The sequence below is a fragment of the Lampetra planeri genome, chromosome 49, assembly GCF_965212315.1.
Source record: "Lampetra planeri chromosome 49, kcLamPlan1.2.h2, whole genome shotgun sequence".
Taxonomy (NCBI): domain Eukaryota; kingdom Metazoa; phylum Chordata; class Hyperoartia; order Petromyzontiformes; family Petromyzontidae; genus Lampetra; species Lampetra planeri.
In genome coordinates this window covers 2,967,410-2,990,888 of record NC_136155.1, presented here as the reverse complement: position 1 = coordinate 2,990,888, position 23,479 = coordinate 2,967,410, and the positions used below count along the sequence as shown (strand labels likewise).

Below are 23,479 nucleotides of genomic sequence, written 5' to 3'. Positions count from 1 at the left end.
GCGCAAAGAGAGAGATACAGGGGCTGTACGGCGAGTGATGTCGCAGGTTTAGAGCGGAGCCGTTGCCTTGAGGAAAGGGCACTTCTCGTGCGCCGAGGCGCGGTTCGCTTTCAGGTGCTACTTGAAAGAGCTCGATTTTTTTTTTAGACATTCTTTTATCCGCCCTCGAATCGGACTGTTGCCCATTGGCGGCAGCGCACGACCCGTACCGCAGGAAGACGCTCGCTTGACGTGCTCGAACGTGCGCGGGGATCCCTTTGTAGCGGCGCGGAGAGCGGAGCGGTGCCGGGTGCGAGCGGGCGGGGGGGGGGGGGTCGGCGGGGGGTTGTCACGTAAAGCGCGGCGGAGGGCGATCGCGGACGAGGGAGGGAAGCGGTTGAAAGCGACGGCAGTGGCAGCGAGGAGTGTCGGACGAACGTGTGCGTCGTGTCTCGTGGGGTGCGACGGTCGGGATGAAACTTGCATGCGCTCGTCTGCGAGAGATCCCGATCGCTCGGCGAAGCAGAGGTCGACCTTTTTGTTAATTTGTTCGTGAGGACGCTTGCACACTTGTAACGACACGTTCCGCGCTGCTAATGGTTTAATAGCCAATCGCTTGCTGCTGCTGCTGCTGCTGCCTCGAATTCAGATTGTTCAGTGTTAATTGCGTCAACGCGATAACGAGCATCGCAAGATTTTAGTTAAATAGTTCGTCAGGGGTGATCTTATTGCTGTCCCCGCCCGCTTGAAAGGTAAGTGGTTTTTAAGGATTTAAAATGTTTGCAACTCGATATGTGCTCATGCATTAGAGTGTTTGGGGCTGAGCGTTGGCGCAGTGGTTAGCACACTGCGCTCGGAACCTAACAACCCGAGTTAGATTTTCTGCCACCGTTAACATCGGTGATGGATGGCATCTGAACCAATCCTGGGTCCTGTCTTCACCAAGCCGCTCCGCCCGGCGCGATGAAGGTTGGTCAGACAATCGCCATGACCGACACGGCATGGGGAAGCCTCCTTCACCCAGCAGTGGATTGACAAAGGAATGTGATTTTTATAACGATCTTCTTGGGGTGTTAACGCGGCCGTGGCTAATTCGGCCATGCAGGCGCGAACTCGGCGAGGACACGGTGGATTTATTCCGCGGGTAAGCACGCGTCCACCAGGGTTGGGGGGGGCATTTTGGGCGTGTGCGTGCGTGCGAAAGGCAGGAACGCATGAGCGTGTTAAGCGAGCGTGCGAGTGTGTAAGTGAGCGAGCGTGCGAGTGTGCAAAAGTCTGAGTGGGTGAGCACGTGAGCAAGCGAGTGAGCGATCGAACGAGAGAACACGTGAGTACTCGAGCGAAGGAGCGAGTGTGTGAGTGGGAAAGAATCTTGAGTGAGTGAGGGGTGAAGTGAGTGGGTGAGCACATGAGCAAGCGAGAGAGTGCGTGAGCGATCGAACGAGAGAGTGCGTGAGCGATCGAACGAGAGAGTGCGTGAGCGATCGAACGAGAGAGTGCGCGAGCGATCGAACGAGAGAGTGCGCGAGCGATCGAACGAGAGAGTGCGCGAGCGATCGAACGAGAGAGTGCGCGAGCGATCGAACGAGAGAGTGCGCGAGCGATCGAACGAGAGAGTGCGCGAGCGATCGAACGAGAGAGTGCGCGAGCGATCGAACGAGAGAGTGCGCGAGCGATCGAACGAGAGAGTGCGCGAGCGATCGAACGAGAGAGTGCGCGAGCGATCGAACGAGAGAGTGCGCGAGCGATCGAACGAGAGAGTGCGCGAGCGATCGAACGAGAGAGTGCGCGAGCGATCGAACGAGAGAGTGCGCGAGCGATCGAACGAGAGAGTGCGCGAGCGATCGAACGAGAGAGTGCGCGAGGACTGGAGCTCGCGAGCAAGTGAGGGAGCGACCGTGCCTGCTCGCCCGCCCCCAGGTGGACCCTGACCTTGTGGACGACGACGGGTTCTTCGACCTGCTCAGCCGCTTCCAGGGAAACCGCATGGATGACCAGCGCTGCTCGCTGGGGCCCGACTACAACGGCGGCGAGGGGGCCGGGGCTCGTGGGCCCTCCACACCACCACTGGCCGACCGGCGAGCCGGTAAGTGTGTGCTATGTGTTGATGGGTGATTGTGAGCTGCGTGTTGATCGGTGAGCCGGTGATTGTGAGCTGTGTGTCAATGGGTGAGCCGGTGATTGTGAGCTGTGTTAATTGGTGAGTGTGGGCTTGTGTTGATGGGTGAGCCGGTGAGTGTGTGCTGTGTGCTGATCGGTGAGCCGGTGATTGTGAGCTGTGTTAATTGGTGATTGTGTGCTGTGTGTCGATCGGTGAGCCGGTGAGTGAGATGTGTTGATTGGCGAGTGTGGGCTGTGTATTGATCGGTGAGCCGGTGATTGTGGGCAGTGTGTTGCCTGAGTGCTCGCATCACTGCTGGCGCAAGAGCCTCCTCTAGAAGGAGCACGAACGAACCCCACATCAGATATTTGGTCTACGACTCCGTCAGACACCTTGGAAGAGGAGGGAGTACCCATGGTTTACCCCACCACCCACGACCTTCAGCCTGTGATCCCCCCATTTACATTGCTGGGTGGACAGAGGCGGGTGGGGATTTAAGAAATTTGCACCGTGGTTTCAGCTACCGCGCCAGTGAATGGAATCGAACCGGCAACCTCTGGATTGCAAGCCCAGTGTGAAAGCCATCACTCCACGGCAGCGTCCAGTATTACATTAACTATAAATAGGTCACCGTGTGTGATTGCATAGTTTATAGTTATTGTGGATCGTTACCTGGGTAACAATCGAGGGATCTGTCTGTCCGCCCATCCCTCCATCCGTCCCTCCGTCTGCCGCGGTGCCATCTACCGCCACCGCCACCACCACCGCCGCCGTCACGCGACAGGCGCGCGTGCCCTCGTGGCGTCGCCGCAGACGGAGGAGTTCCTCGATCTCCTCGCGTGCTCCCAGAGCCGCCGCATCGACGACCAGCGCGCCAGCGTATCCGACCTGCCGGGCCTGCGCCTCACGCCCAACAACAGCGGCGCCGTCTCGGGGCGTCTCGCCGCCGCCGCCGCGCCTGCCGCCCCACGCGGCGTGGACGGCGCCGCCGCCGCGGCCGCGGCCGCCGCGAGGGCCGGGGCTCTGGCCGCCGCCGCCGCCGCCATCTCTCACGAGCACGAGGACGAGGACTTCTTCGACATGCTCGTGCGCTGCCAGGTGGGGGGCTGCTGGCGCCGTGGTCGCAGCGCCGTCTGTCCGTGCGGCCGCGCGTGATTCAAACGATTTGCGCGTTTGGCGTGCACGCCGGTCGCGTAGCGCGAGGTTCTCGTCCAGGAAGGTGCTGCTGTGTTTCACCGACCGTGGTAGTTTCACGGGCGATGTTGCTGTGTTTCCTCATTAAGTAATTTGTGGGAAATCTTCCAAATTTGGACCACGATGCCGGCACACGACGGTCCTACTTTTTTTCGATTAGTGCCACGGGATTTTTTATTACATCAATACACCCGGCAGCGTTAACCAGGGCAGCCGCGGGGGGGGGCTCGAACCGCGGCGAACGCGCTCCCGCTCGGCGAGTGTTGTCGCACCTGATGGGCCGGGACCCGGCTCTCTCTTGTCGCCAGAAGTCGCAACCGGGTACCCGTACCCTATCCGATACCCGGCTACCCGGCCGGGTATGGGTACGGGTAGCCGTTTGCGACCCTGGTGCGGCCGGGTACGGGTACGGGTAGGCCGTGAGTCACTGGTGAGTAACCGTTTGTCACTCATTTCGGGTAGGGTACGGGTAGGGAACGGGTACGGGTACCCATTTGCGACCCTGGTGCGGCCGGGTACGGGTAAGGAATCAAAACCCGTTTGCGACCTCTGCTTGTCGCCCCCGCAGAGCTCGCGCATGGACGACCAGCGGTGCGTGGCGCCGGCACCGATGCCGCGCGGCCCCACGGTCCCGGACGAGGACTTCATCAGCCTCATCCAGAGGGTGCAGGCGCGGCGCCTCGACGAGCAGAGGGTGGCGCCGCCGCCAGATCTCCGCGAGTAGCGGGGACCACGGCAAGACGGGGCGCCGTGCAGAAAACGAAACGCGCGCGATTTTCAGAACGTCGGTGCTGCCGTCAACTGCACTTCTTTACTCATGAACATTTGGAAATTCCCGTGGCGACGGAAAGCGCGTTATTCTACGGGCGTCGCTGGTTTGTTTTTTACTCGCAAACGGAACGCGCCACGTCCTGACGCCTCAACGCATTCCCCGATTCTCCCGCCTTGTGCGGTCAGCCCTTGCAATTAGGTGTGAAGTTGCCACGTGGTGTTTTTAAAATAATATTTTCGGTCATCTAATCTTCGTTGACAGGAAAGATGAACGCTAAAGGTGCAGCCCTGCAATGTGTTGCTCTCGCCACTGCTGGCGGAAGGGCCTCCGCTAAGAGGGATTTGTAGAGATCACCACTCAAGGGTATTTGGCCTGCTCTTCCACACAATGGCCAGACATTTTGGAACAGTTGCGAGTAGCCGTACTTTACCCCACCTACGTGACCTGTCAATCGATAGCTGCCGTTCATGGTTAAAATGTTCTTTTTAAACTAACACATTTTAGCACGTGTTTTTTTCACCTCACCATTAACCTCTAAAAGGGAGAGGGGGGGGGTGTAGGTTCTTGTGAGCGAGCAGTGTGTCTGTCCGCTGAGTCGATGCGCTTGAAGCTGGTCAGCTGGCCGGAGAGGTGAATTGGAGAAGCCGCACATCAACACTGGACCATGACAGTCATTCCCTCCGTCAAGTGAATTCCTGTGCCGAGCTCAATGAGTGGGGGAGATGCGTGCGTGTTACTGACGTGCGACGATTCATGCCAGTCCCAGAAATTGCTCCGAGCAACGCGGATGCTTCTGCTGCACTTGTGAGCGTTCAGTCCCTCTTGACTGGCACGTTTGAGCGATGCTGCATAGCGAAATCCACCTCTTAAGCAGAAGAGAGAGAGATATTAATGAGCCATCCTTGCGCATTGTTGTCGACCGGAAGACAGTCGTCATATTGTTGAATGCCAATTTTCGGTGTGGATTTTCTGTCCAACAAACACCCTCAGAATGGTTGTTTTGTAAAACTTCAGAACTGCGATGTGGATTAGGCAAACCAATGTACGCTTGGTGGAGACCTGTGCAGGATGGGGTTGGGGCCAGTTACAGAGAGAGACAGGCATTGCTGTGTTCTCCACGAGTGCGGTGACCCAAGGGGAAGACCTAAGATCAGGTCGTGGGCAATATTGCCCAGGCGGATCTTGGAGGTCATCTCTGCAGCAGCTTGTGGGACCTGGCAGAGGGGAGAGAGCGAGGAGGAGGAGGGGGTGCGGTAGTGTAGCGGTTAAACGCGCTGTGCTACGAACCCGGCGACCTGAGTTCGATTCCCGCTCACGGCGAACACCAGTGACGATTAAACTGGTCATGGATCTCCCCTAGGTCAAATGAGTACCTGGTGAGCTGTGTCAACATCGCCACTGGGGAGACAAAGGCGGCCAGGCGTGATGTTGGCCACCCCACCCCCTCGTGTGCCGTGCCGGTCTTGATAGGTGCTCGCCAACCGCACTTGCCCCAACAGCTTGTTAAGGCTTTGGGGGGGGGGGATCTTTGTCTTTGGTAGCAGCCGCTCCGAGCACGATGACTTTTCGAACGATAATTATTCTAGATCGGCTTGGCGTGTTTGCATTTAGTTTAAGTTCCGCTCGGTGTACGACAAGCTGAGCGAGTTTTTATTTTATTTCGGAATTTCTTAAGAAAAGAAAAATGCAAAACAAGTTGATGTGAAAGGATGGTGGGGGGGGGGGGGGCACTTTTAATGGTAATTGTGGACTGTTTGGGCCTTGATCGACCCACGATGCACTACTGAATAAGATTATCTCCCCACGGGTGCTGCGTATTTGATGACCGCACCGTTATTTTTGTACGGACGTGTATTTTTTTGTTTTTTTTATTCATTTCAAACGACGTGACAAACATTTTAGTTGCCGTAGTTTCTCATTTCTGCCCCCCGTGCGTACGATTCCCCTGCTGTGAACTTTACCGTAACTTGTAGACTCGCGTATTTAGCCGTGTAAATAGCATTTTTTAAATGTCAGAACCGCTTCGCGTTTCTGTATTTCTCGTACAGAATCGGTTCTGTTCCGTTTGTAGAATTCTAGTTTGGTCGGTGTTAACGTGAATGTTTTTTGTTTTTCTCCACACGCGTTACTTTCTAAAAAAAAATACTGCCGCGGTTTTCTCGTTCTGCCGCCTTCACGGTACCGTTAGGTGACTAAAGAAAGCATTTCTGTTTTGACATTTCAGATGTTTTGCATTAAAGAAAACAAAAACGCTAACAAAAAAACGCGTGACTCCTGTATGATAAAAAATAAGAATAGATTTTACACTTTCTAGCAATAAAACCGGTGTTAAGATATTCAAACACCAAATATAAACCTTTTGCAAGGATTCAAATCTGCATGGACCACACATTTTACTTGTGGTGAATATGCAAACAAACGTGTTCTGTCCCTGCTCTGTCAATCACGATTCATTGCCCGTTGTCAATCTACTGCTGGATGGGGGCCCGGGGTTGGGAAGGCCGCCTCCCCACGCTGTGTCAAGCCACGGGTGGTGGGCGTTGTTTGACCATACTTGACCACGCGGATCGGCAGGGTGGAACTGAGGCTCGGAACGATCCGGAATGACCGCGGCGGGAGTGAAAATCAGAACCCACGATACTACGTCGTTCCAATTCCTGTCACACCATACGGTTTACCCCGTATTCTTGTCAAGGGAAATGTATTTTTCAGGTCCATACGGCGGACAGCCGTTTCAATACGGCGCTTTCTCGGATGAGCGTTGAGATAAGGGACACAGGGTGTCCAATCAGAGGTCTGAATTGGTCTGTAATAAGGTAGGGCACTGGTAAAGGGGTTGACAGGTATGTTATAGACTACACTACTATACACTACACGACTATACACCACTGCTGTACCCATAGCTGTCAACCCATACGGTTTACCCCGTATTCTTGTACAGGGAAATTGAGTTTTCAGGTCCATACGGCGTGCAGCCGTTTCAATACGGGCAACAAATATAAAAAATGTGTCTTATTTGTTTGTGTTTCTTCCTTGTGATGGGACTTTGCAGGATGAACATTGCTATTTATACGGGCACGGGGTGACCAGTAATGTCTGAATTGGTCTAATAATGTAGCGCACTGATAAGGTTTTGACAGGTAATGTAGTAGTGTATAGTGTAGCGTATCGTCGGACAGGAGCTGGTGTGGGGGGGGCCAGGGAGTTATCCCTTCGTGACTTTCATTCCCCCGTGACTTTCATTCCCCCATGATTCATTCCCCTTCTCCAGCCCTGCTGCTGCGTGCTCTTTGGTGGAGACCCAGGAGCGGGTTGCAAGTGTGCGGACTTCTTTCGCGCCGTACGCAGCCAACTCGAGGTTGCGTTTGGAACATCGCACGGCCACCCGATTGTTCGCCGTGTCCGGGAAACTTAGACAACGGTCGAATGTAAATGTTGTCAATCGGTGCGTCAGGAGGGTCCTGCCGTGGAGTTGCTGGCCACGTGGAAGAGAACCCAGGGTTAAAACCGGTTCAAAAAATGGTTAAAACCGGTTCAAGAGTGGAGCAAACTCCTTCCCGAGCAGTACGAGTCGGCAACCACCGTGCTCTTGGTTCTTTCGGTAAAGTCACGTAGAAGGGAAATAAAAGAATAAAAATTAACGTCGCGAGAATAGTTGTTTTATTTTTATTATTTTATTATTTCCCTTCTACATGACTTTACCGAAAACCAAAAATAGGAATCCCTGCAGTCACGAACGCTTTAAACACATTCCTGCGGAGGGAGCTGGTAGGAACGTTGGGTTGCTCGGTCAATGGCCAGGGTCAACGGCGGCGTGGTGTATTCCGCAAATATTGCCCGACTGTGAGGGCGGGCACAAGCCGGCGTGAGTAGGTTAAACGTTGAGTTTTATAAGGGCACCACGGGGTGATCAGCCCCTCCCCACCCAGCCCACCCCTCCCAGCCCCACCCTCCCCTCCCCACCCAGCCCCTCTCCACCCAGCCCCTCCTCACCCAGCCCCTCCCCACCCTCCCCTCTCCACTCAGCCCCGCCCTCCCCACCCAGCCCCTCTCTGCACGACGGACACACTAATGACTAATCCCCTGTGGGCTGGTGTAACCAGGTTCCTACCAGCAATATAAATGTCACCACCCCGTGCTGTGACTGCCACCTGCAGGAGCCTCCACTGCCCTGCGAGGTCGTCACGAGTGGTCGCTCGCTGTTGTCAAGACGCGATCGAGTGCCGATCCCGGTGAAGGAGGAGACCCGCTTCATTATTCACACGAATCATGATCTATTATCCACTGCTGGATGAGGGCTTTAAAAGCCGCGGTCATACGACTCGATACCTCCCACGCAATAGTTTCAAGTTTCATTTCAAGTTCATTTATTAGGTGTAGCCCTGTGAGTCATTCGGCTCTTGAATCGGGTGCAACCGCAACAAACAAAAACATGAACAAAAAACATCTTAAAGTGACTAAGTGCAAACAGAAAATCCGAGAAAAGACAGCAACATATTGCTGAAAAATCACCGTACACCAACGCTGTGTGCAAAAATCCCAGTGGGATGCAAGTCAAACAACAACAACCACAAGACAACTGAGATTAAGGCCATCAGTCTAACTCTGTACTACAACCGAAATTTACCGCGAGTCGATTTCGTATAAAACGACTTGCAACCAATTGGCGGCCACTTCCGTCCTTAATATTGAGACCACGGCGATGGTGGACAGGCGTGATGGATCACTTCTCATGATCGTGAAGGTCGATCGCAGCAACTGCCTTTTGGTGACGGGGAAATGCCTTCATCCAGCAGTGGATTGACCATGGCAAGCAAGAATTTATGGCGGCGAAGCGTCCCCACGTAAGATGGCCGCCCACTACCCGAGTTAAGTGACGCCCCCCCCACGTAAGATGGACGCCCACTAGCCGAATTTGTGACGCCCTCGCTCCCCCCCCCTTTGTAAGATGGCCGCCTGTTAACCGAGTGTAACGCTCCCCACGTAAGATGGCCGCCTGTTCACCGAATATGACCTCCCACACAAGATGGACGCGTGTTAACCAAGCTTAAGTGACGCCCCCCCACGTAAGATGGCCGCCCGCTCGCCAAGTTTTAGTGACGCGCCGTGACGTCACGCACCCCCCCTCTCCTCTCCCCCCACCCTCAACCAGGCCGGGCAATGATGGCGGCGCGCTGTGGGATCGCGGGAGGTCGCGTGGGCTCGTGGTGGAGAAACAGGAGGTACCCCCCCCCACCCCCCGTCTCCTCCTCTTCTCTCTCACCTCCTCTCTCCTTCCTCTCACGTCTCTCTCCCCTCTCAACAACATCGCGAGCTCGGCTCAGGAGGCCGACGGTTAAACGCCCGCACCATCGGCAGGAGAGGCACGTGTGTCGTGAGGGGGGGGGGTCACCGCAGTGGCGGGTGGCGCAAAGGCGAGACCCGTCACGTGAACTGGTCCACGCGGGCCTCCGCCTAGGTCGACTCAGCCTCAGATGAACACTAGTGTTACTGTACCAGGAGGCCGTGCGTGGGGCTGGCCACCCCACCGCTCCCCATTTGCTCTTTTGGCTTTAAGAGGCGGTCCTGTTTGGGGCTCTAGGGGAGAGCTTTGCTGTTGTACTGCAACTGCGTCCTCGCCCCGGGTAAACAAGTCTGTTATTTGCATTACCGGCTGAGAAAAACCGGTTTGGCTCGCATTAATATAAATGTCTAGATTTTAAAATAACCACGTTTTAACTTTTGTACCTGCCATGGTGTGGTGATAATCGGCAACTCCGAATTTAAAATCCTCATGCTGCCTTGCCTCTGTGTGGTGGGGTAAAGTGTGAGTACGTCCACCTCTCCATAGCTGTCAACCCATACACGGTTCACCCCGTATTATTGTGCAGGGAAATCTAGTAGGACAATGTTTTGTCTTATTTGTTTGTGTTTCTCGCTTGTGATGACACTTTGTGGGATGAACGTTGCGATTTATAGGAGTGAGCAATAAGGGCTGAATTGGTCTGTAATAAGATATGGCACTGATATGTATGTAGCAGTGTGTAGTGTATCATGTAGTGTATAGTGAAGTGTATAGTGTAGTGTATAGCAAGGCCGTAATTATAATATATTCAAATATGCTCAAAATATCCCCCCCCCCATATATTGCTCTCTTGCCCCAATGATGCAGAGCCACTGTGAGATGCACGCCAGATTGTTTTATTTTAAAGAGGCGTTTCCGATATAACCGGGTCTCGGCGTGGGTACACTGAGGTGGGCACGCTTTTGCCCAGTCTGCCTGCATTACAGCTCCGTTGTTGCATTAATTCCTCCATAAAATGTTTAGCGAGGATTAAGTTAACGTCGTCATTGTCGTCGTTTCACTTGTGGAAAGGTTACAATGGTGGTTGTTCTATGGATGGGAGCGTTCCCCACCATGTGAATGTGGAACATCCACCACTGACTCAGTTCTGCTGAAAAAGCTGAGCACGGGCCAAGCCTGAACTGATGTAAAAAGACATCAGCCGGGTCACGCTGGGAGTGGCTTGTAGGGGTAGGTTTCCCTCCTTCAGAGCATTTTTAAAGGGGCTCAAGTCGATTACGTCATCGGTCACGTGGCTCAGCCGTGGATCGAGCGGCACGAATCCTGATTGGGGTTAGCTCAGCCCACTATCCCTCCTGGGTCGATAAAGCGAGTACCGCCTTGTGGGAGAAGTCAACGGTGGTCGTCCCATGGATAGACTCGCCCACACCATGAGTTATTCAGAATTTCCACCACTTGCTCGGCGTTGTAAACAGGAGATGAGCATCGCCTCAATGCTCTCTTGAGTTGGAGATCACTTGGAATTTGTTTATTCCGACAAGTTTTAGCCGATTAACTGAACTCCCCCCAGCCGTACTCAGAGTGAATGTTTCGACGTTAAAGTCTTGCCCCTGTGACCGCCCCCTTTTCCAGGTACGGCCTCGGCTTCAGGCGCAGCTTCTGCGAGGGCAGCGGCCACTCCGGGGCGCCCCTCACGCAGCCGCTGCCAGGGCTGCCCCTCCCCGTGTATGCCCAGGTGACGGGCAACGAGACGTACGACACACACGTCACCACGTTGGGCAACGGACTCAGGGTCGCGTCTCAGCACAAGTTCGGCAAGTTCTGCACAGTGGGAGGTGAGAGAGCCGTGCATTCAAGCGTCCGCGAAATACCGGGGTGAATTTCGGCGTGCGGTGACCCGGTTTATATCCGTTTTCCTTGACACAAACCGGTTGTATCAAGCGTGGGAGCATGGGAGTGAGACAAATATACCCCGTGTAGCCTTGCAGACTTTTGGGGGCAAGTGCTGTTAGCGAGCACCTATGAAGGCCGGCACGGCACACGAGGGGGTGGGTTGGCAGCACCACGCTCGGCCGCCTTTGTCTCCCACAGTGACGATGTTCACACACCACACCAGGTACTCTTTTGAGGCTGAGTCGACCTCGGGGAGGCCCAGGACTGGTTCAGATATATTCGTCACTGGTGTTGGCCATGAGCGAGAATCGAACTCGGGTCGCCGGGTTCGTAGCGCAGTGCCCTGACCGTTGCGCCCAATGGCGGAGCCAAGATTTTCAGGTAGGGGGGGCAACCCCTCCAGCAATGAAACATGATAGAGGAGTTGTTAGTAAGTAAGGACTTGTCCCTTGGCGCAGCCATCGATCGAGGGTCGAATTCGAACCGTGTGTGATCGGCATCGCGCTCACTGAAGGTGTTTGCCTTCAGGGAAGTTGTGCACTGTATACGCAACTGCGCACAATTCTGTGAGTCACTTATAACTGCTTTGCCGTTACTTATTGCCAATTATGGACTCAGACTATTGTCCTGTCATCTCATAGAGTCCCTGGCACGTAATAATATGCTACACAGTGGCAGTGGGGGTCGCAAAATGCTGATTCATTACTAATAAACCCCAATTATGGATTTCGATCGGATAATTGGGGGGCATGTGCCACCCCACCCCCCCCACTGGCTCCGCCACACCCAAAATTGTGTACATGTTGAACCCTTTCGTCAATCCACTGCTGGATGACGGTCGCTTCTCGTCCGTGTGAGCGGTGGGGGTTATTTGACCATATTCTGCATGGGTTTGTGACCTCGCTGCTCTGCCCACTGCTGCCAAATAGCATAACCTCGTAAGCAGCAGCCGATAACAGCTGTTTTTTTGTTTTATGCCAACCCCCCATCCCAGTACTAGCCAGGCTCGAACCTGCTTGGCTTCCAAGTGTGATGGTGTTGGACTTGCTCCGGATGATTTGGTCTTCAGCGGGGTTGTCGTCATCTGAACCACCGTGACATCATTGTCCCACCAGCAGGGACGAGCGCTTGTATTTGTTGTGCTCAACTTCCAGTGATCTTCGATTTTCTTTTGTTCTGCAGTTTTGGTGAATTCCGGATCGCGACACGAAGTGAAATATCCTAGCGGAATCTCCCACTTCTTGGAAAAGCTTGCGTTCTCTGTAAGTTCATCACGGTGGTGCGCGGGTGTGCCGCTGGTTTCCGTTCACGCCGGGAGTGTTGGCGCGGTGGTTAGCGCCTTACTGTGTTACGAACGCAGCCACGGGGTTACACTCCCAGCCACGGTTAACATCAGTGGTGAGTGACACCTGAAGCTGTCCTGGCTTTCTCTTAGATTGACTCAACATGAAATGATTACCCACTGTATTATGTAAACGACAGCACTGCCAAAACCAAAGGCGGCCGGGCGTGGCGCTGGCAACACCACCCCCACTGTGAGCCATGCCAGCCTTCATAGCTACAGAACTCGCCCCGTCAGTCTCCGTTGAAGACTAAAAATGTATGACAGTGGGCTGCTTTGTCTTTGCACGCGAGCTAATTAATTTCAGGGAATGGCGGAGAGAATTGATGGGCAATTGCGATCCCTGCGTTTCCCCCGTTTCTCAGTCCACAGCCCGGTATGGGAGCCGCGATGAAATCCTTCACATGCTGGAAAAGCACGGCGGCATCTGTGACTGCCAGACCTCCAGGTGTGTACGACGACCCCCCCCCCCCCTCAAACACTAAACTCCATCGTCATCGCAAACGCATCAGCATTATGAATAACCGCGTGTATCCTATTCCATTTTCTTCACGCTCGAGATTGCCCCCCCCCCCCCCTTGCCGTGTTTCCTGGTTGCCGGTACACTGGGCAGGCCGTGATCCACTGGGGACATTTTAGAGCAATGGTTGCCGGCAACCATCAATGGTTTGCCGCAGTAATTCCCACCGTAAAAATCCCGTTGCCCAAAATCGCAACAAATCTGAACGCAGCTCCCTCCGTGGACGCATGGTTGTTGGTTGGTTTCGTGCAGAAATGTTGTGGCTTAAACGTGAGATGTTGCTGCAAATGATTGTCTGAGCCGAGTTGAGCCTCATGAATGGCACGAATAACTTGGGTGAGGCTGCTCCGCCCACTTGTTGTCCGAGACAACAGTGGTGCTCTATTACAGACTGAGACAGCATTGCCCCTGCGTTCGCGTCGATTGAGACAACATTGTTGTCTGCGCTCGCCGTTCCCAGGGACACGACGATGTACGCCGTGTCGGTGGACTCGAGCGGACTGGAGACGGTCGTGAGCCTCCTGTCGGATGTCATCCTGCAACCGCGATTCACAGGTTTGTCCTCGTGTGCGCTCGTCGCACGCTACGCCCGGCTGGGTCTCCTCTCTCTCCGTCTCTCCCCCGGTGCTGTGTCCAGCCACCTCCCCGCACCACAGAAACATCATTCCCCCACCCCTTGCTTTCTTCTTACGCGTTGCCTGGCCTTGAGGAGGCCGGGTGGCTCAGTGGTCAGAGCCTCTGGGTTTGAATCCCGTGATTAAACTGGGTTCTCGAGTGCAGTGAGTTGATGGTGTCAAACCCGTTACCAGTGACTTACATGGAGAATCAGTCTCGCAAAGAGACATCCAGACTTGGAGTGAGACCCCCACAGACTTACCAATGACTGCACAACAAACCCTATAACGTTACATTTGGTTCTGCACTTTGGATAAATTAAGTGGCTTTGATGCACTGCTGGTGAAATATTTCCAAGGACAACGGACGGTGGAGAGTGTCTCGTAATCTGTGCGAGATTTTCCCCCGAACTTGTCGGTGATGGTGTCTGCGTGTCGGCTGTGCGCGTGGCCTCCAGACGAGGAGTTGGAGATGACGAAGATGACGATCGGCTTCGAGCTGGAGGACCTGGCCTTGCGGCCGGACCCGGAGCCGCTCCTCACGGAGATGATCCACGCGGTTCGTGTCTCACGGGCATCGTCGGCATTGTTTGGCACCGTGATCCAATCTTGCCATCGCCACACACTGTCAACGCGATGTTTACGTACCCGCTGTCTCTTGTCCACGCACCACAAACGCACACCAACACACAGGCACGTTCGCCACAAAGTTTGTGGTGATGTCACCGCAGTGCTTGTGCCAGGCTAGGTGCACTATCACAAAAAAAGTACGGAAGGCTCGCTGCTGGCAGGAGCTCACAGGAAAGATCCAGGTGTTATGAGTTGACTGAGATGACTGGCCAATGCACCACCTGTGCCAACTTGCTGCACTTTAGCCGCCCGGCGCTCTGCTTGTTGTTGTGAGCGTCGCTCCTCCGCCCTCCATTGTTGTTGGTGGTCAACTGCCTCCCGACTGCCTGGGAGCATCCTTCACGAGCCTCCTCGACAGAGGGCCGATCCTGTGACCATCCCCCCACCCCCGCTGTGTGTCATCCGTGTGCGTGTAACGACCGTTGACGCGCTGCCGCACACGCCCTCTCTTCTGCGCTGGCGCAGGCGGCGTTTCGCGAGAACACGGTGGGGCTCGCCCGGTACAGCCCCGCCGAGAGCCTGCCCCTCATCGACCGCCCCATGCTGCACGACTTCCTGCGCAGCCACTACTCGCCAGATCGCATGGTGCTGGCCGGCGTGGGCGTCGACCACAGCACGCTGGTCCAGTACGCTGAGCGCCACCTGCAGGGTACGGACGAGGACGCGGGATGGCGCCGGTCGGGGGAGGGGGGTTTTGCTCGGGAGCGTCTCGCATCTCGTCTGTTCCGGTGCCCCGCTGCCGTCTGGTCGAGGGGGGACCCGCAGTGGCAGCTGTCTCTGTGTGGCGCACGGTGTACGCGGAGTGTAAACATCAGCATTGGGCAAAGGCGGCCGGGCGTGGTGCTGGCAACCCGCCAACCCCTCCTGTGCCGCGTCGCTCACTCATGGCACCTGTCCCAACAGTGTGTTAAAGGCTACACGGGGGATCTTTGTCTTTGTGCATGTGGCAGGCGTGACCCCGGTGTGGGGCGCGGGGAAAGGCGTAGACCCGGACCGCTCGGTGGCACAGTACACGGGCGGACAGATGAAGGTGAGTGGTCGATCCACTGCTGGTTGAAGGCCTCGCCAAGCCATCGTCGCCTCGCGATGATGCAGCAGCGATCCGCCTGGTTGCCACGCGCAAGCCGATTTCAACGCTCGCTCCTCCACGGCGGACGTCCTCTTGGGCACGTTCCGTCCTTTGACTGCCAGTCCTTAGCGATTCTCGACGCCTTAGCGACACCTTCTGCACAAGCCCACTTAACACTCCACAGGATATCTGCTTTGCGTTCGTTCCCTGGTCCATACAATCAACCCTCAATGCAATTCCACGCAACTCTCCACGCTTCTTCATGCCGGTTTCAGATGTTCCCCATTTTGTCAACATAAGCTTGGAGAAGCCGGTTTAATCACGGGTGGCTGAAAACCCGGATTCGAGCTCAGGAGTTTATCATCATCAGCTCTGAACTGTGAGCGACCCGGCGACATTTCTGGAGCCTGAGTTCCTGATCATCGCGGAGACGCGGCGTTCATGACGACTTGCATTTCTTTAGTCTTTTAGCGGCTCTGTGTGCTCCGCCATTGAATAGGCTGCGTCGTACGCATCGCTAACCTTGGAGGCATTCCTAACCCACGCCTCAAACCACTGTGGTTTTTTTTAAATTTATGAATAGCATTTCTACACCCGGGGCATAAACACGCACGGACACACGCAGATGACCAATGTGACACGGAGCAATGAGCGCAACCTTGGGCGTGCCCCTGGTGCACTGTGTAACCATGACACAGTTGCTTATGCTCTGATTTCTATTTGCTTCAATGGTGTACTATATTTTATTTTGATTGTCTTTTTCGTGACCCAGGTCTCTTTTGCCAATGAGACGCTCTCCTGGTCCCTTGAGTTCTCACGACCTAGTAAACAGAATCAACGTTACCCCTGCACTTTGTACATATGCTTGGTGGTGCAGTGATTGGCACATTGAGCTGTAATAAGCTCGACATCCCCAGTGTCATGCCCGGCTGCGGCTAACATCAGCGGCGAGTGATATCCAAACCGATCCCGGGCACTCCCCTAGGTCGACTCAGCCTTAAAACTAGTACCCTGGGGGCGGCATGCGGTGCAAAAACATCCGCGCCGGCTTGCGTAGGCCGCACGCTTTAACGGCACTTTCCCCGACCGTCTGTGAAGGCTACACGGGGGACCTTTGTCTTTGTGTCTCGCAGGAGGTGAAGGACATGTCCAACGTGAGCATGGGCCCCACGCCCATCCCCGAGCTCACCTACGTCGTCATCGGTCTGGAGAGCTGCTCCTTCCTGGTGAGCGCCGCCCTGCTCGCTTGAGCCGTCGAGGCATTGGCGCTCATTTCCTATTTACAGCCCTCGGCCCATTGGTGGCAATTCCACGTTTTTATAACGGGGGGACGAGGCCACCCACAGGACCAGCACCGTTGACTTAACCCCCCCCCCCCTCCCGTTTTCCACCCACCACCACCGCCGCCGCCACCTCCCTCGCGCGTGTGCCGGGCGCAGGAGGACGACTTCGTGCCGTTTGCGGTGCTGAACATGATGATGGGGGGCGGCGGCTCCTTCTCAGCCGGGGGGCCCGGCAAGGGCATGTTCACGCGCCTCTACCTCAACGTGCTCAACAGGTGTGAGTGCGCGCGCGCGCCGGCGTGCTTCGCCTGCGATGGCAGCAACTGAATGAGTGGCGGCCGCGAGTTAACCTCCCCAAACGATCGGCCCGTTTGGTGTTTGGCGCCGTCGCGCACGCCTCTCGCGGAGGCGCTGTGCTTCGCCGACGGGCATAGCCCGCCGGAGTTTCACGGTTGGATGGACCCACGCCGCTTGCGCCTGGCTGTGGCGAGCATTGAGCTTACGCGGCTGGTGGGCAGTTTTCATATTTGAGCCTCATTTGCAAGAGCGACCTGTGGCATCAGTCTTAAGGGTGGAGGGCGATTGCTGCTGCCGCTGCAAGAGCCCAAATTGGGTCGTAACTTGCGGTGACATTTTCTAACCTGATCAATTTGTCTTCTTGGTTCTTTCGGTAAAGTCACGTAGAAGGGAAGTAATAAAATAAAAAAAATAAAACATAATAAAATATTTAATTTTATTATGTTTAAAATAATAAAAATAAAACATAATAAAATATTTAATCTTATTATGTTTTATTTTTATTACTTCCCTTCTACGTGACTTTACCGAAAGAACCAAGAAGATGAATCCCTGCAGTCACGAAAGCTTTACATCAAAATTTGATCAATTTGGATGGGGATTACTGGCGCACAACGGCCTACTCTTGCGAAGGACGTCGGGAGGTCTTAAACGTTCCACCGTGACGCAGACTGCACGTCGCAGTGTTATTTCCATTACTACTACGGTGAACACGCAGCGAGTTCGAATCGCGAGCATCTGTAGCGAGCGTGGCATGGCACTGTGTTGCAGGTTTCACTGGATGTACTCGGCCACGTCCTACCACTTCAGCTACGAGGACACCGGCCTCTTCTGCATCCACGCCAGCGCCGACCCGCGTCAGGTGACCACCGCCACCACCATCTCCTCCACTGCCGCCACCGCGTGCCGCACGCTCGCCCGTCGCTCCCGTCCCGCTTCGCCGCCTGTCCCCCGCGGCCTGCCTCTGCGTCAGCTTCGAGGAGTCCAAACAAGGCTGGAGCGTGGCCGGGAGTTTTGTCACAACTATCGGCGCGCGCGCATGCATCCGTGACCAAACTGGGCGGACGTGTGCCCGATCGTTTGTTAGGTCACGGGAGATCAGCAGGGTAGTGCTGGGGTGAGTGACCGCCCTGCAAGCCGGGTCCGTTGTAGGCGAACGCGGAGCTACGCCGTGGGCAGCTGTGGGCAGCAGAGGGCAGCAGAGGGCAGTGCGGCAACATCTGTTCTGTGCTCCCCCCACCTTCGCCAGCCCGCGTTGACCAGCGTGGTGAAGTATGGTCAGATAACGCCTGTGACCCGCAAGCCGTGGGAATGAATGTGACGATGTGCGTGTGTGGTCCCCGCAGGTGAAGGAGATGGTTGAGATCATCACTCGGGAGTTTGTGCTCATGGCAGGAAACGTCGGAGAGGTGAGTTCGGAGTGCCCCTCGACCCATCACGTAGCGTCGTAGCTCTGCACCCTTGGGGCAGCGCTGAGGCGTTGTTGAGAAGAGGCTGTCGGACTATTGACGAGTCCATGCCCTGGTCACACAAGATGCTGCTGCGGCCGTTTGGCTCTGCGTGGCCGGTTCGCCGGAGGTCGCAAACGGGTTTTGATTCCTTACTCGTACCCGGCCGCACCAGGGTCGCAAACGGGTACCCGTACCCTACCCGATACCCGGCTACCCGTATCTGGCCGGGTATCGGGTAGGGTACGGGTATCGGGTACCCGATTGTGACCTCTGGGATGAAGCCATGTTGCAGGAGCGGGTGGGTTGATTCTAGGAACTTGAATTGTGAGAAGAGACAAGACGTTGGGAAATGAGTGACAAACGGTGACTCACCAGTGACTCACGGCCTACCCGTACCCGGCCGCACTAGGGTCGCAAACGGGTACCCGTACCCAGCTGGGTACGGGTAGCCGGGTATCGGGTACGGGTATCGGGTAGGGTACGGGTATCGGGTACCCGGTTGCGACCTCGCTTCTCCCACGCCTGACATCCCACTCTGTTACTGTGTTCTTCCCATTGATGTCGATGATAACAATGATGAGGCTGAAGGTAATGGTTATTAACATTATTATGATTTAGCATGTTTACCCAGAAAAGCCTCGAGTCTCATGACTATTTTTGGAGGGTCCTGCCAAGTTTGCACAGTACGGGGGGAGATGATTGCAATGGATATTCCAATTGAGCAGTTGAGATGATTGCTGATGAAAGTGATGCTGACGACGACGAAGACTCCGATGGATAACGATCCTCGCGTGCTGGTGCAGGCGGAGCTGGACAGGGCCAAGACGCAGCTGCGCTCGATGCTCATGATGAACCTGGAGTCTCGCCCCGTCATCTTCGAGGACGTGGGCCGCCAGGTGCTGTCGACGGGGCAGCGCAAGCTGCCGCACGAGCTCTGCACGATGATCGGTGAGTGGCGCAGAGGCGGTTAGCGGTGCCCCGCCCGCAACGGAAAGATAAACGGGCAGTGGTCTGTCGGTCACGGTGCGTTAATGGTGGGGGGAGGGGGGGCGGTTTGAGCTCGCGGTGGAGTCCCTATGCGAGCCACCAACCCCAAGCCCCCAGGTTGTAATGTCACGCTCCTTTGGAAAAGCCTCACTCAGTCGTCTTTTTCATGATGGTCCTGGCAAGTCTTCGCAGTCGCAGGCAATGTTGTTGTTGCTATGCCTAATGGCAATTTAGTGAACGTATGCGAGCGCGGTGAGGTGCAACCCATCAAGCTACGTGCAGGCACGTGTGTGTAAGTATTTGTAGCGCACGTGTGCTTTTGCGTGCATCTGTGCCCGCGGTTACACGCGCGTCGCTTTGGGCGCGTTACCGTGTGCAACGCTTCGCTACACACGCGCGTCGAAGCGTGCGCTCGTTGACGTGTGCGCTCATTCACGTGTGCGCTCATTCACGTGTGCGCTCATTCACGTGTGCGCTCATTCACTTGTACGCTCATTCACGTGTGCGCTCATTCACGTGTGCGCTCATTCACGTGTGCGCTCATTCACGTGTGCGCTCATTCACGTGTGCGCTCATTCACGTGTGCGCTCATTCACGTGTGCGCTCATTCACGTGTGCGCTCATTCACGCGCCGCTGTGCTTTGTCGTACAGAGGCTGTGACGGCGCAGGACGTGCAGCGCGTGGCGCGCCGCATGCTCTCCGGAAAGCCGGCCGTGGCGGCGCTGGGCGACCTGTCCGAGCTGCCCCCCTACGAGCATATCCAGCAGGCGCTCGCCTCCAAGGATGGCCGCCTGCCCTACTCCTTCCGCCTCTTCCGGTAGTGGCGGAGAGAGGGGGCTCCGCGGCCCGACCCCGCCGGTGCTGCTCGTGTCCCGCTTGGACCGGTGGGGTGCGGGGAAGTGCCGCTGTCATGGTGGCGCGCACAACGGCTCGCTCGCCGGTGAGCTAAAGACGTTTGTTGTTAGGGGCGGCGACGGGAACGGGGGTGGGGAAACGGGCGGCACGTGGGCCGCCAACAGATCACTCATTTGGGATCGTAGACCGCAGCAATCGTCACCCCCTGCTGCGAAACCGCTATAAGCGGTGTGCGTAGCGAGCCACGACGCATTGTGTTACCGTGCGTGCGATTACAGGTTCACGATTGTTTAGTGCCCCGTGCCATCGGCTGTCGAGCTTAAAGTGGAAGACCGAGCGAGCTCCAGAGCGTGCCGCGGAGTGAAAGGGTTGAAGCACTGCCACCTGCAGGACGCGCGGAGTGAGAATGCACGCGGGAATCACCGAGGGATGCGTGCCCTCGCGTGCGCACTATGGGCGCGGTGAAGAGCGGCGTGCACGCGGCAACGTGGTTTTACACGGCGATCGAATGCCGAAGCTGTGCGTACACGAGCGTGTGAAATCAGCTGGTGAGCCAGCCGATTTTTAACTGTACACGCACAGATGTGATTTTGCTGAGCGCACAGCAGGACTGGGAGGCATTTGGCTCCCGGACCTGGTTTGGGTTCCCACGCGATTTAAATCGTCTACTTTCGGCCCACAAAGGCTTGGCTTGTCGTGAAGGCTTTCGGGCGGCACCTGGGCCTCCGCCTCGTGTTTCTATGTCGTTTTTCTCCCAAACGTAGTCCACTTGTGCTGTCGGACATCGCGTCATGGATTTTACGGGATTCCCGTTCAGAACTCTTGGTCAGAAGTTGCCGTTGCAGAACTACTTCTCCACCCCTCGGCACAAGAGGTGCCCAATCACATGCCCTGCAGTGAGTTTAGCATGGAACAAAAAATGCTTCAATTTTCAGAGCAGGACCACCTTAAATGAAGTGAAAAAAATAAATGATTTATTTTTGCTGGGCAGTCACCGGTGACCAGGCCTGCAACTATCAAGTCCGTTCGACTTGGGAATCAGGTTTCATCACTGGCGGCTGAAACCGGGATTCTATTGTAATGTTAAATGATTAGCTCATTAAGTTTGGGTCAATAATGTTGGTGAATTAAATTTTTGTTTTCAAATATAATTTTCCTCTTCTTACTGCTTGGCGTGGTACTGCTGGAGCCGCCGTGGTTGCTCTGCAGTTGTGTCGTGGGACTGGAAGTGAGAACACAACAACGCAACGCGTTCATTCAGCACGGAGGCTTTCACAGCCAATGGTACGAGTCACCGTTGACTTTTGCATTAAGCCCCCTTCACGATTCGGCAAAATCTGTCATTAGCAACCGACCACCACTACCCCACTGACTCCGAATTTCTGGATCTTGTCCTGATGATGCTTGATGCAGTCGCAAGCAAATAACGTCACATCCTCTTTAAGTCACTGCTGAAACGATAAGAATCGGAGCATCCTTACAATGCTTGTACACCACGTGACAAACATTGGCTCCGTCAGGTGATGGGGGGGAGGGGTATTACGACACAGCAAAAAAAGCAATGAAGAATAAATTTCACGTGTTTTGTTGTAACAAACAATTCCCATACTCTGCGTGGGCGAGTTTGCTCGTTTGTTGCTGCAACGAAAGGAAGCGTTCGGAACGCGATGCGTTGGTACGGTCGCACGTTCGTTAATGTGTTAAGCGTGCAGGCCGACGTGGTGTGGCAGCTGTAAATGTGTGAAAACAGTGTTTGTGCGTCGCGTTTCCGTTGCGTTAGGGTTTAGTTTTAAGGCTGCAGGAACGTTTGATTCGATGTCGGGATATTAACGTTGTAGCTCGTGATCTTATTTTGTACCCGCCCTTGGCTTACGCTTGTGTTTTGTTTTTTTTAAACGTTCTTTTACTGGAATACAAAAGGAGACGGTTACACGCAGGAAGCCGTATTTGCAATCTGACATTGGGTGCCGAAACGAGTACAAAAAAACGTGGGCCAGACATCGTGCTTTTGAAGCTGTTGCCGCGTCATCACCGGAGCTCAGTCGCTCGCGAACTTCAAATCGGCGTGGCTATCTGCACCAGCTCTTAGGCCAGCAGCGTGGCTATGCCGTGCCTATGCAGGTGGTGGCAGTCCACTGAGGCCCATGGGGGTTGAAGGGGCCTGGGTGCTGGGCTATTAAGGGGGGTAGATTGGACAGGAGGGTGGGGGGGGCCCATTTAATTCCTTGAATCCAGAGCCCAGACTACAGAGTCCAGTCACCCCACTTTACCAAGCAGTACGTGTGTATAAACATGCGAGGGCACAGCGTGGAAGAGTAGGCCACATGCTCTCGAGCAGGGTTCGTGATGGGTCCGACGTGATCTCGTGGTCAAACATGTTTGGGAACGGCTACTTTTAAAGGATGTTTGAAACCGTTGGTAATTGAGTTGTCGCACCGTATGTAGCGGGGGAAGGACAAAAAACTAAACACAGAAAGAAGTTCTAAAGAAATTAGTTTGTCAATCTAGATAATTTAAAAGTCCATAGTTCCAATGGCTTCCTAAAATCGGAAGGAAGAGCGTTCCAGATAACCACAGAATCGCATCTAAAAGCACGATGTGGCGACTCTCTTTAATTGCAGTGTCTGTCAGTTACAATTTCATGAAGCGTCACTGCCCGTTTGTGCGTTCACTTTGTGTTGTTGCCAGCACGATGTGTGTGTGATGTACATGCACACAAAGCTGTTTTGTGCGGCATGTGGAGAAAAATCAACATTAAAAGGAAAGAAACACCAACATTGTTTGTCAGCTTCGTCCTGTTCTTTTGTCAATAATAAAACGTAAAACATGCACAATTTCTCAAACAAACTAAAGTTTGAGTATGACCTCAATCTGAATCTTTATTTTACTGTAAGAATCCGGTGAGCTATAAAGCTGTGCGTCGGGTGGAGGAGGGTGTACGACACACATTTTACTTAACACGATATGACCCAAAACTCAATTAACCAATCATTGGTCCGAAGCATCCAAGGTGTTAAGGTCAAGTTCTTGTTGGGTCTGTGCAGGAGGTCACAGCCGCTACAGCACAGCATGCCATAGGTGGGGGAGGGTGGTTAGGAATAGCGAACCTCGTTACCAGCAGCGCTCCGACCGGCCATGACAATCGGACGTGTAAAGAGCTCGTCATCAGGCGACCGGATGGCCTAGAGGTCAGAGACCATTGAGCTG

The 23,479-nt window shown here is 54.8% G+C and overlaps 2 protein-coding genes across 7 annotated transcripts in view; both read left to right on the top strand.

The window, feature by feature from the left end:
- LOC144734006 (G-protein-signaling modulator 2-like) overlaps window positions 1-6,310 on the top strand; it is a 47,610-nt gene extending 41,300 nt beyond the window's left edge. For all 5 annotated transcript variants that reach the window (XM_078616042.1, XM_078616040.1, XM_078616043.1 and 2 more), the window contains 3 exons: window positions 1,900-2,065; window positions 2,865-3,178; window positions 3,843-6,310. In XM_078616042.1, the coding sequence (XP_078472168.1) occupies window positions 1,900-2,065; window positions 2,865-3,178; window positions 3,843-3,998 (636 nt within the window). In that variant the 3' untranslated portion in view covers window positions 3,999-6,310. The remainder of the gene's footprint in view (window positions 1-1,899; window positions 2,066-2,864; window positions 3,179-3,842) is intronic.
- Window positions 6,311-9,165: 2,855 nt separating this feature from the next.
- LOC144734050 (mitochondrial-processing peptidase subunit alpha-like) lies at window positions 9,166-23,047 on the top strand. 2 transcript variants are annotated; one of them, XM_078616098.1, is made up of 14 exons: window positions 9,166-9,268; window positions 10,963-11,165; window positions 12,406-12,485; window positions 12,931-13,013; window positions 13,546-13,640; window positions 14,158-14,258; window positions 14,795-14,978; window positions 15,280-15,359; window positions 16,532-16,624; window positions 16,838-16,956; window positions 17,750-17,840; window positions 18,325-18,387; window positions 19,233-19,377; window positions 20,069-23,047. In XM_078616098.1, exons 1-14 carry the CDS (start codon window positions 9,207-9,209, stop codon window positions 20,236-20,238), a joined length of 1,569 nt encoding a protein of 522 aa, XP_078472224.1. In that variant the 5' UTR covers window positions 9,166-9,206; the 3' UTR covers window positions 20,239-23,047. The 2 variants fall into 2 exon arrangements, with proteins under 2 accessions (XP_078472224.1, XP_078472225.1); XM_078616099.1 differs by lacking the exons at window positions 18,325-18,387; window positions 19,233-19,377; window positions 20,069-23,047 and adding an exon at window positions 18,066-18,318.
- The last annotated feature ends 432 nt before the right edge of the window (window positions 23,048-23,479 follow it).

Coding starts and splice junctions, on each gene's coding strand:
- LOC144734050 (XM_078616098.1), top strand. CDS start 9,207: ATGATGGCGGCGCGCTGTGGGATCGCGGGAGGTCGCGTGGGCTCGTGG. Junction 13,641..14,157: donor CCTGCAACCGCGATTCACAG/GTTTGTCCTCGT, acceptor CGTGGCCTCCAG/ACGAGGAGTTGGAGATGACG. Junction 15,360..16,531: donor ACACGGGCGGACAGATGAAG/GTGAGTGGTCGA, acceptor TGTGTCTCGCAG/GAGGTGAAGGACATGTCCAA.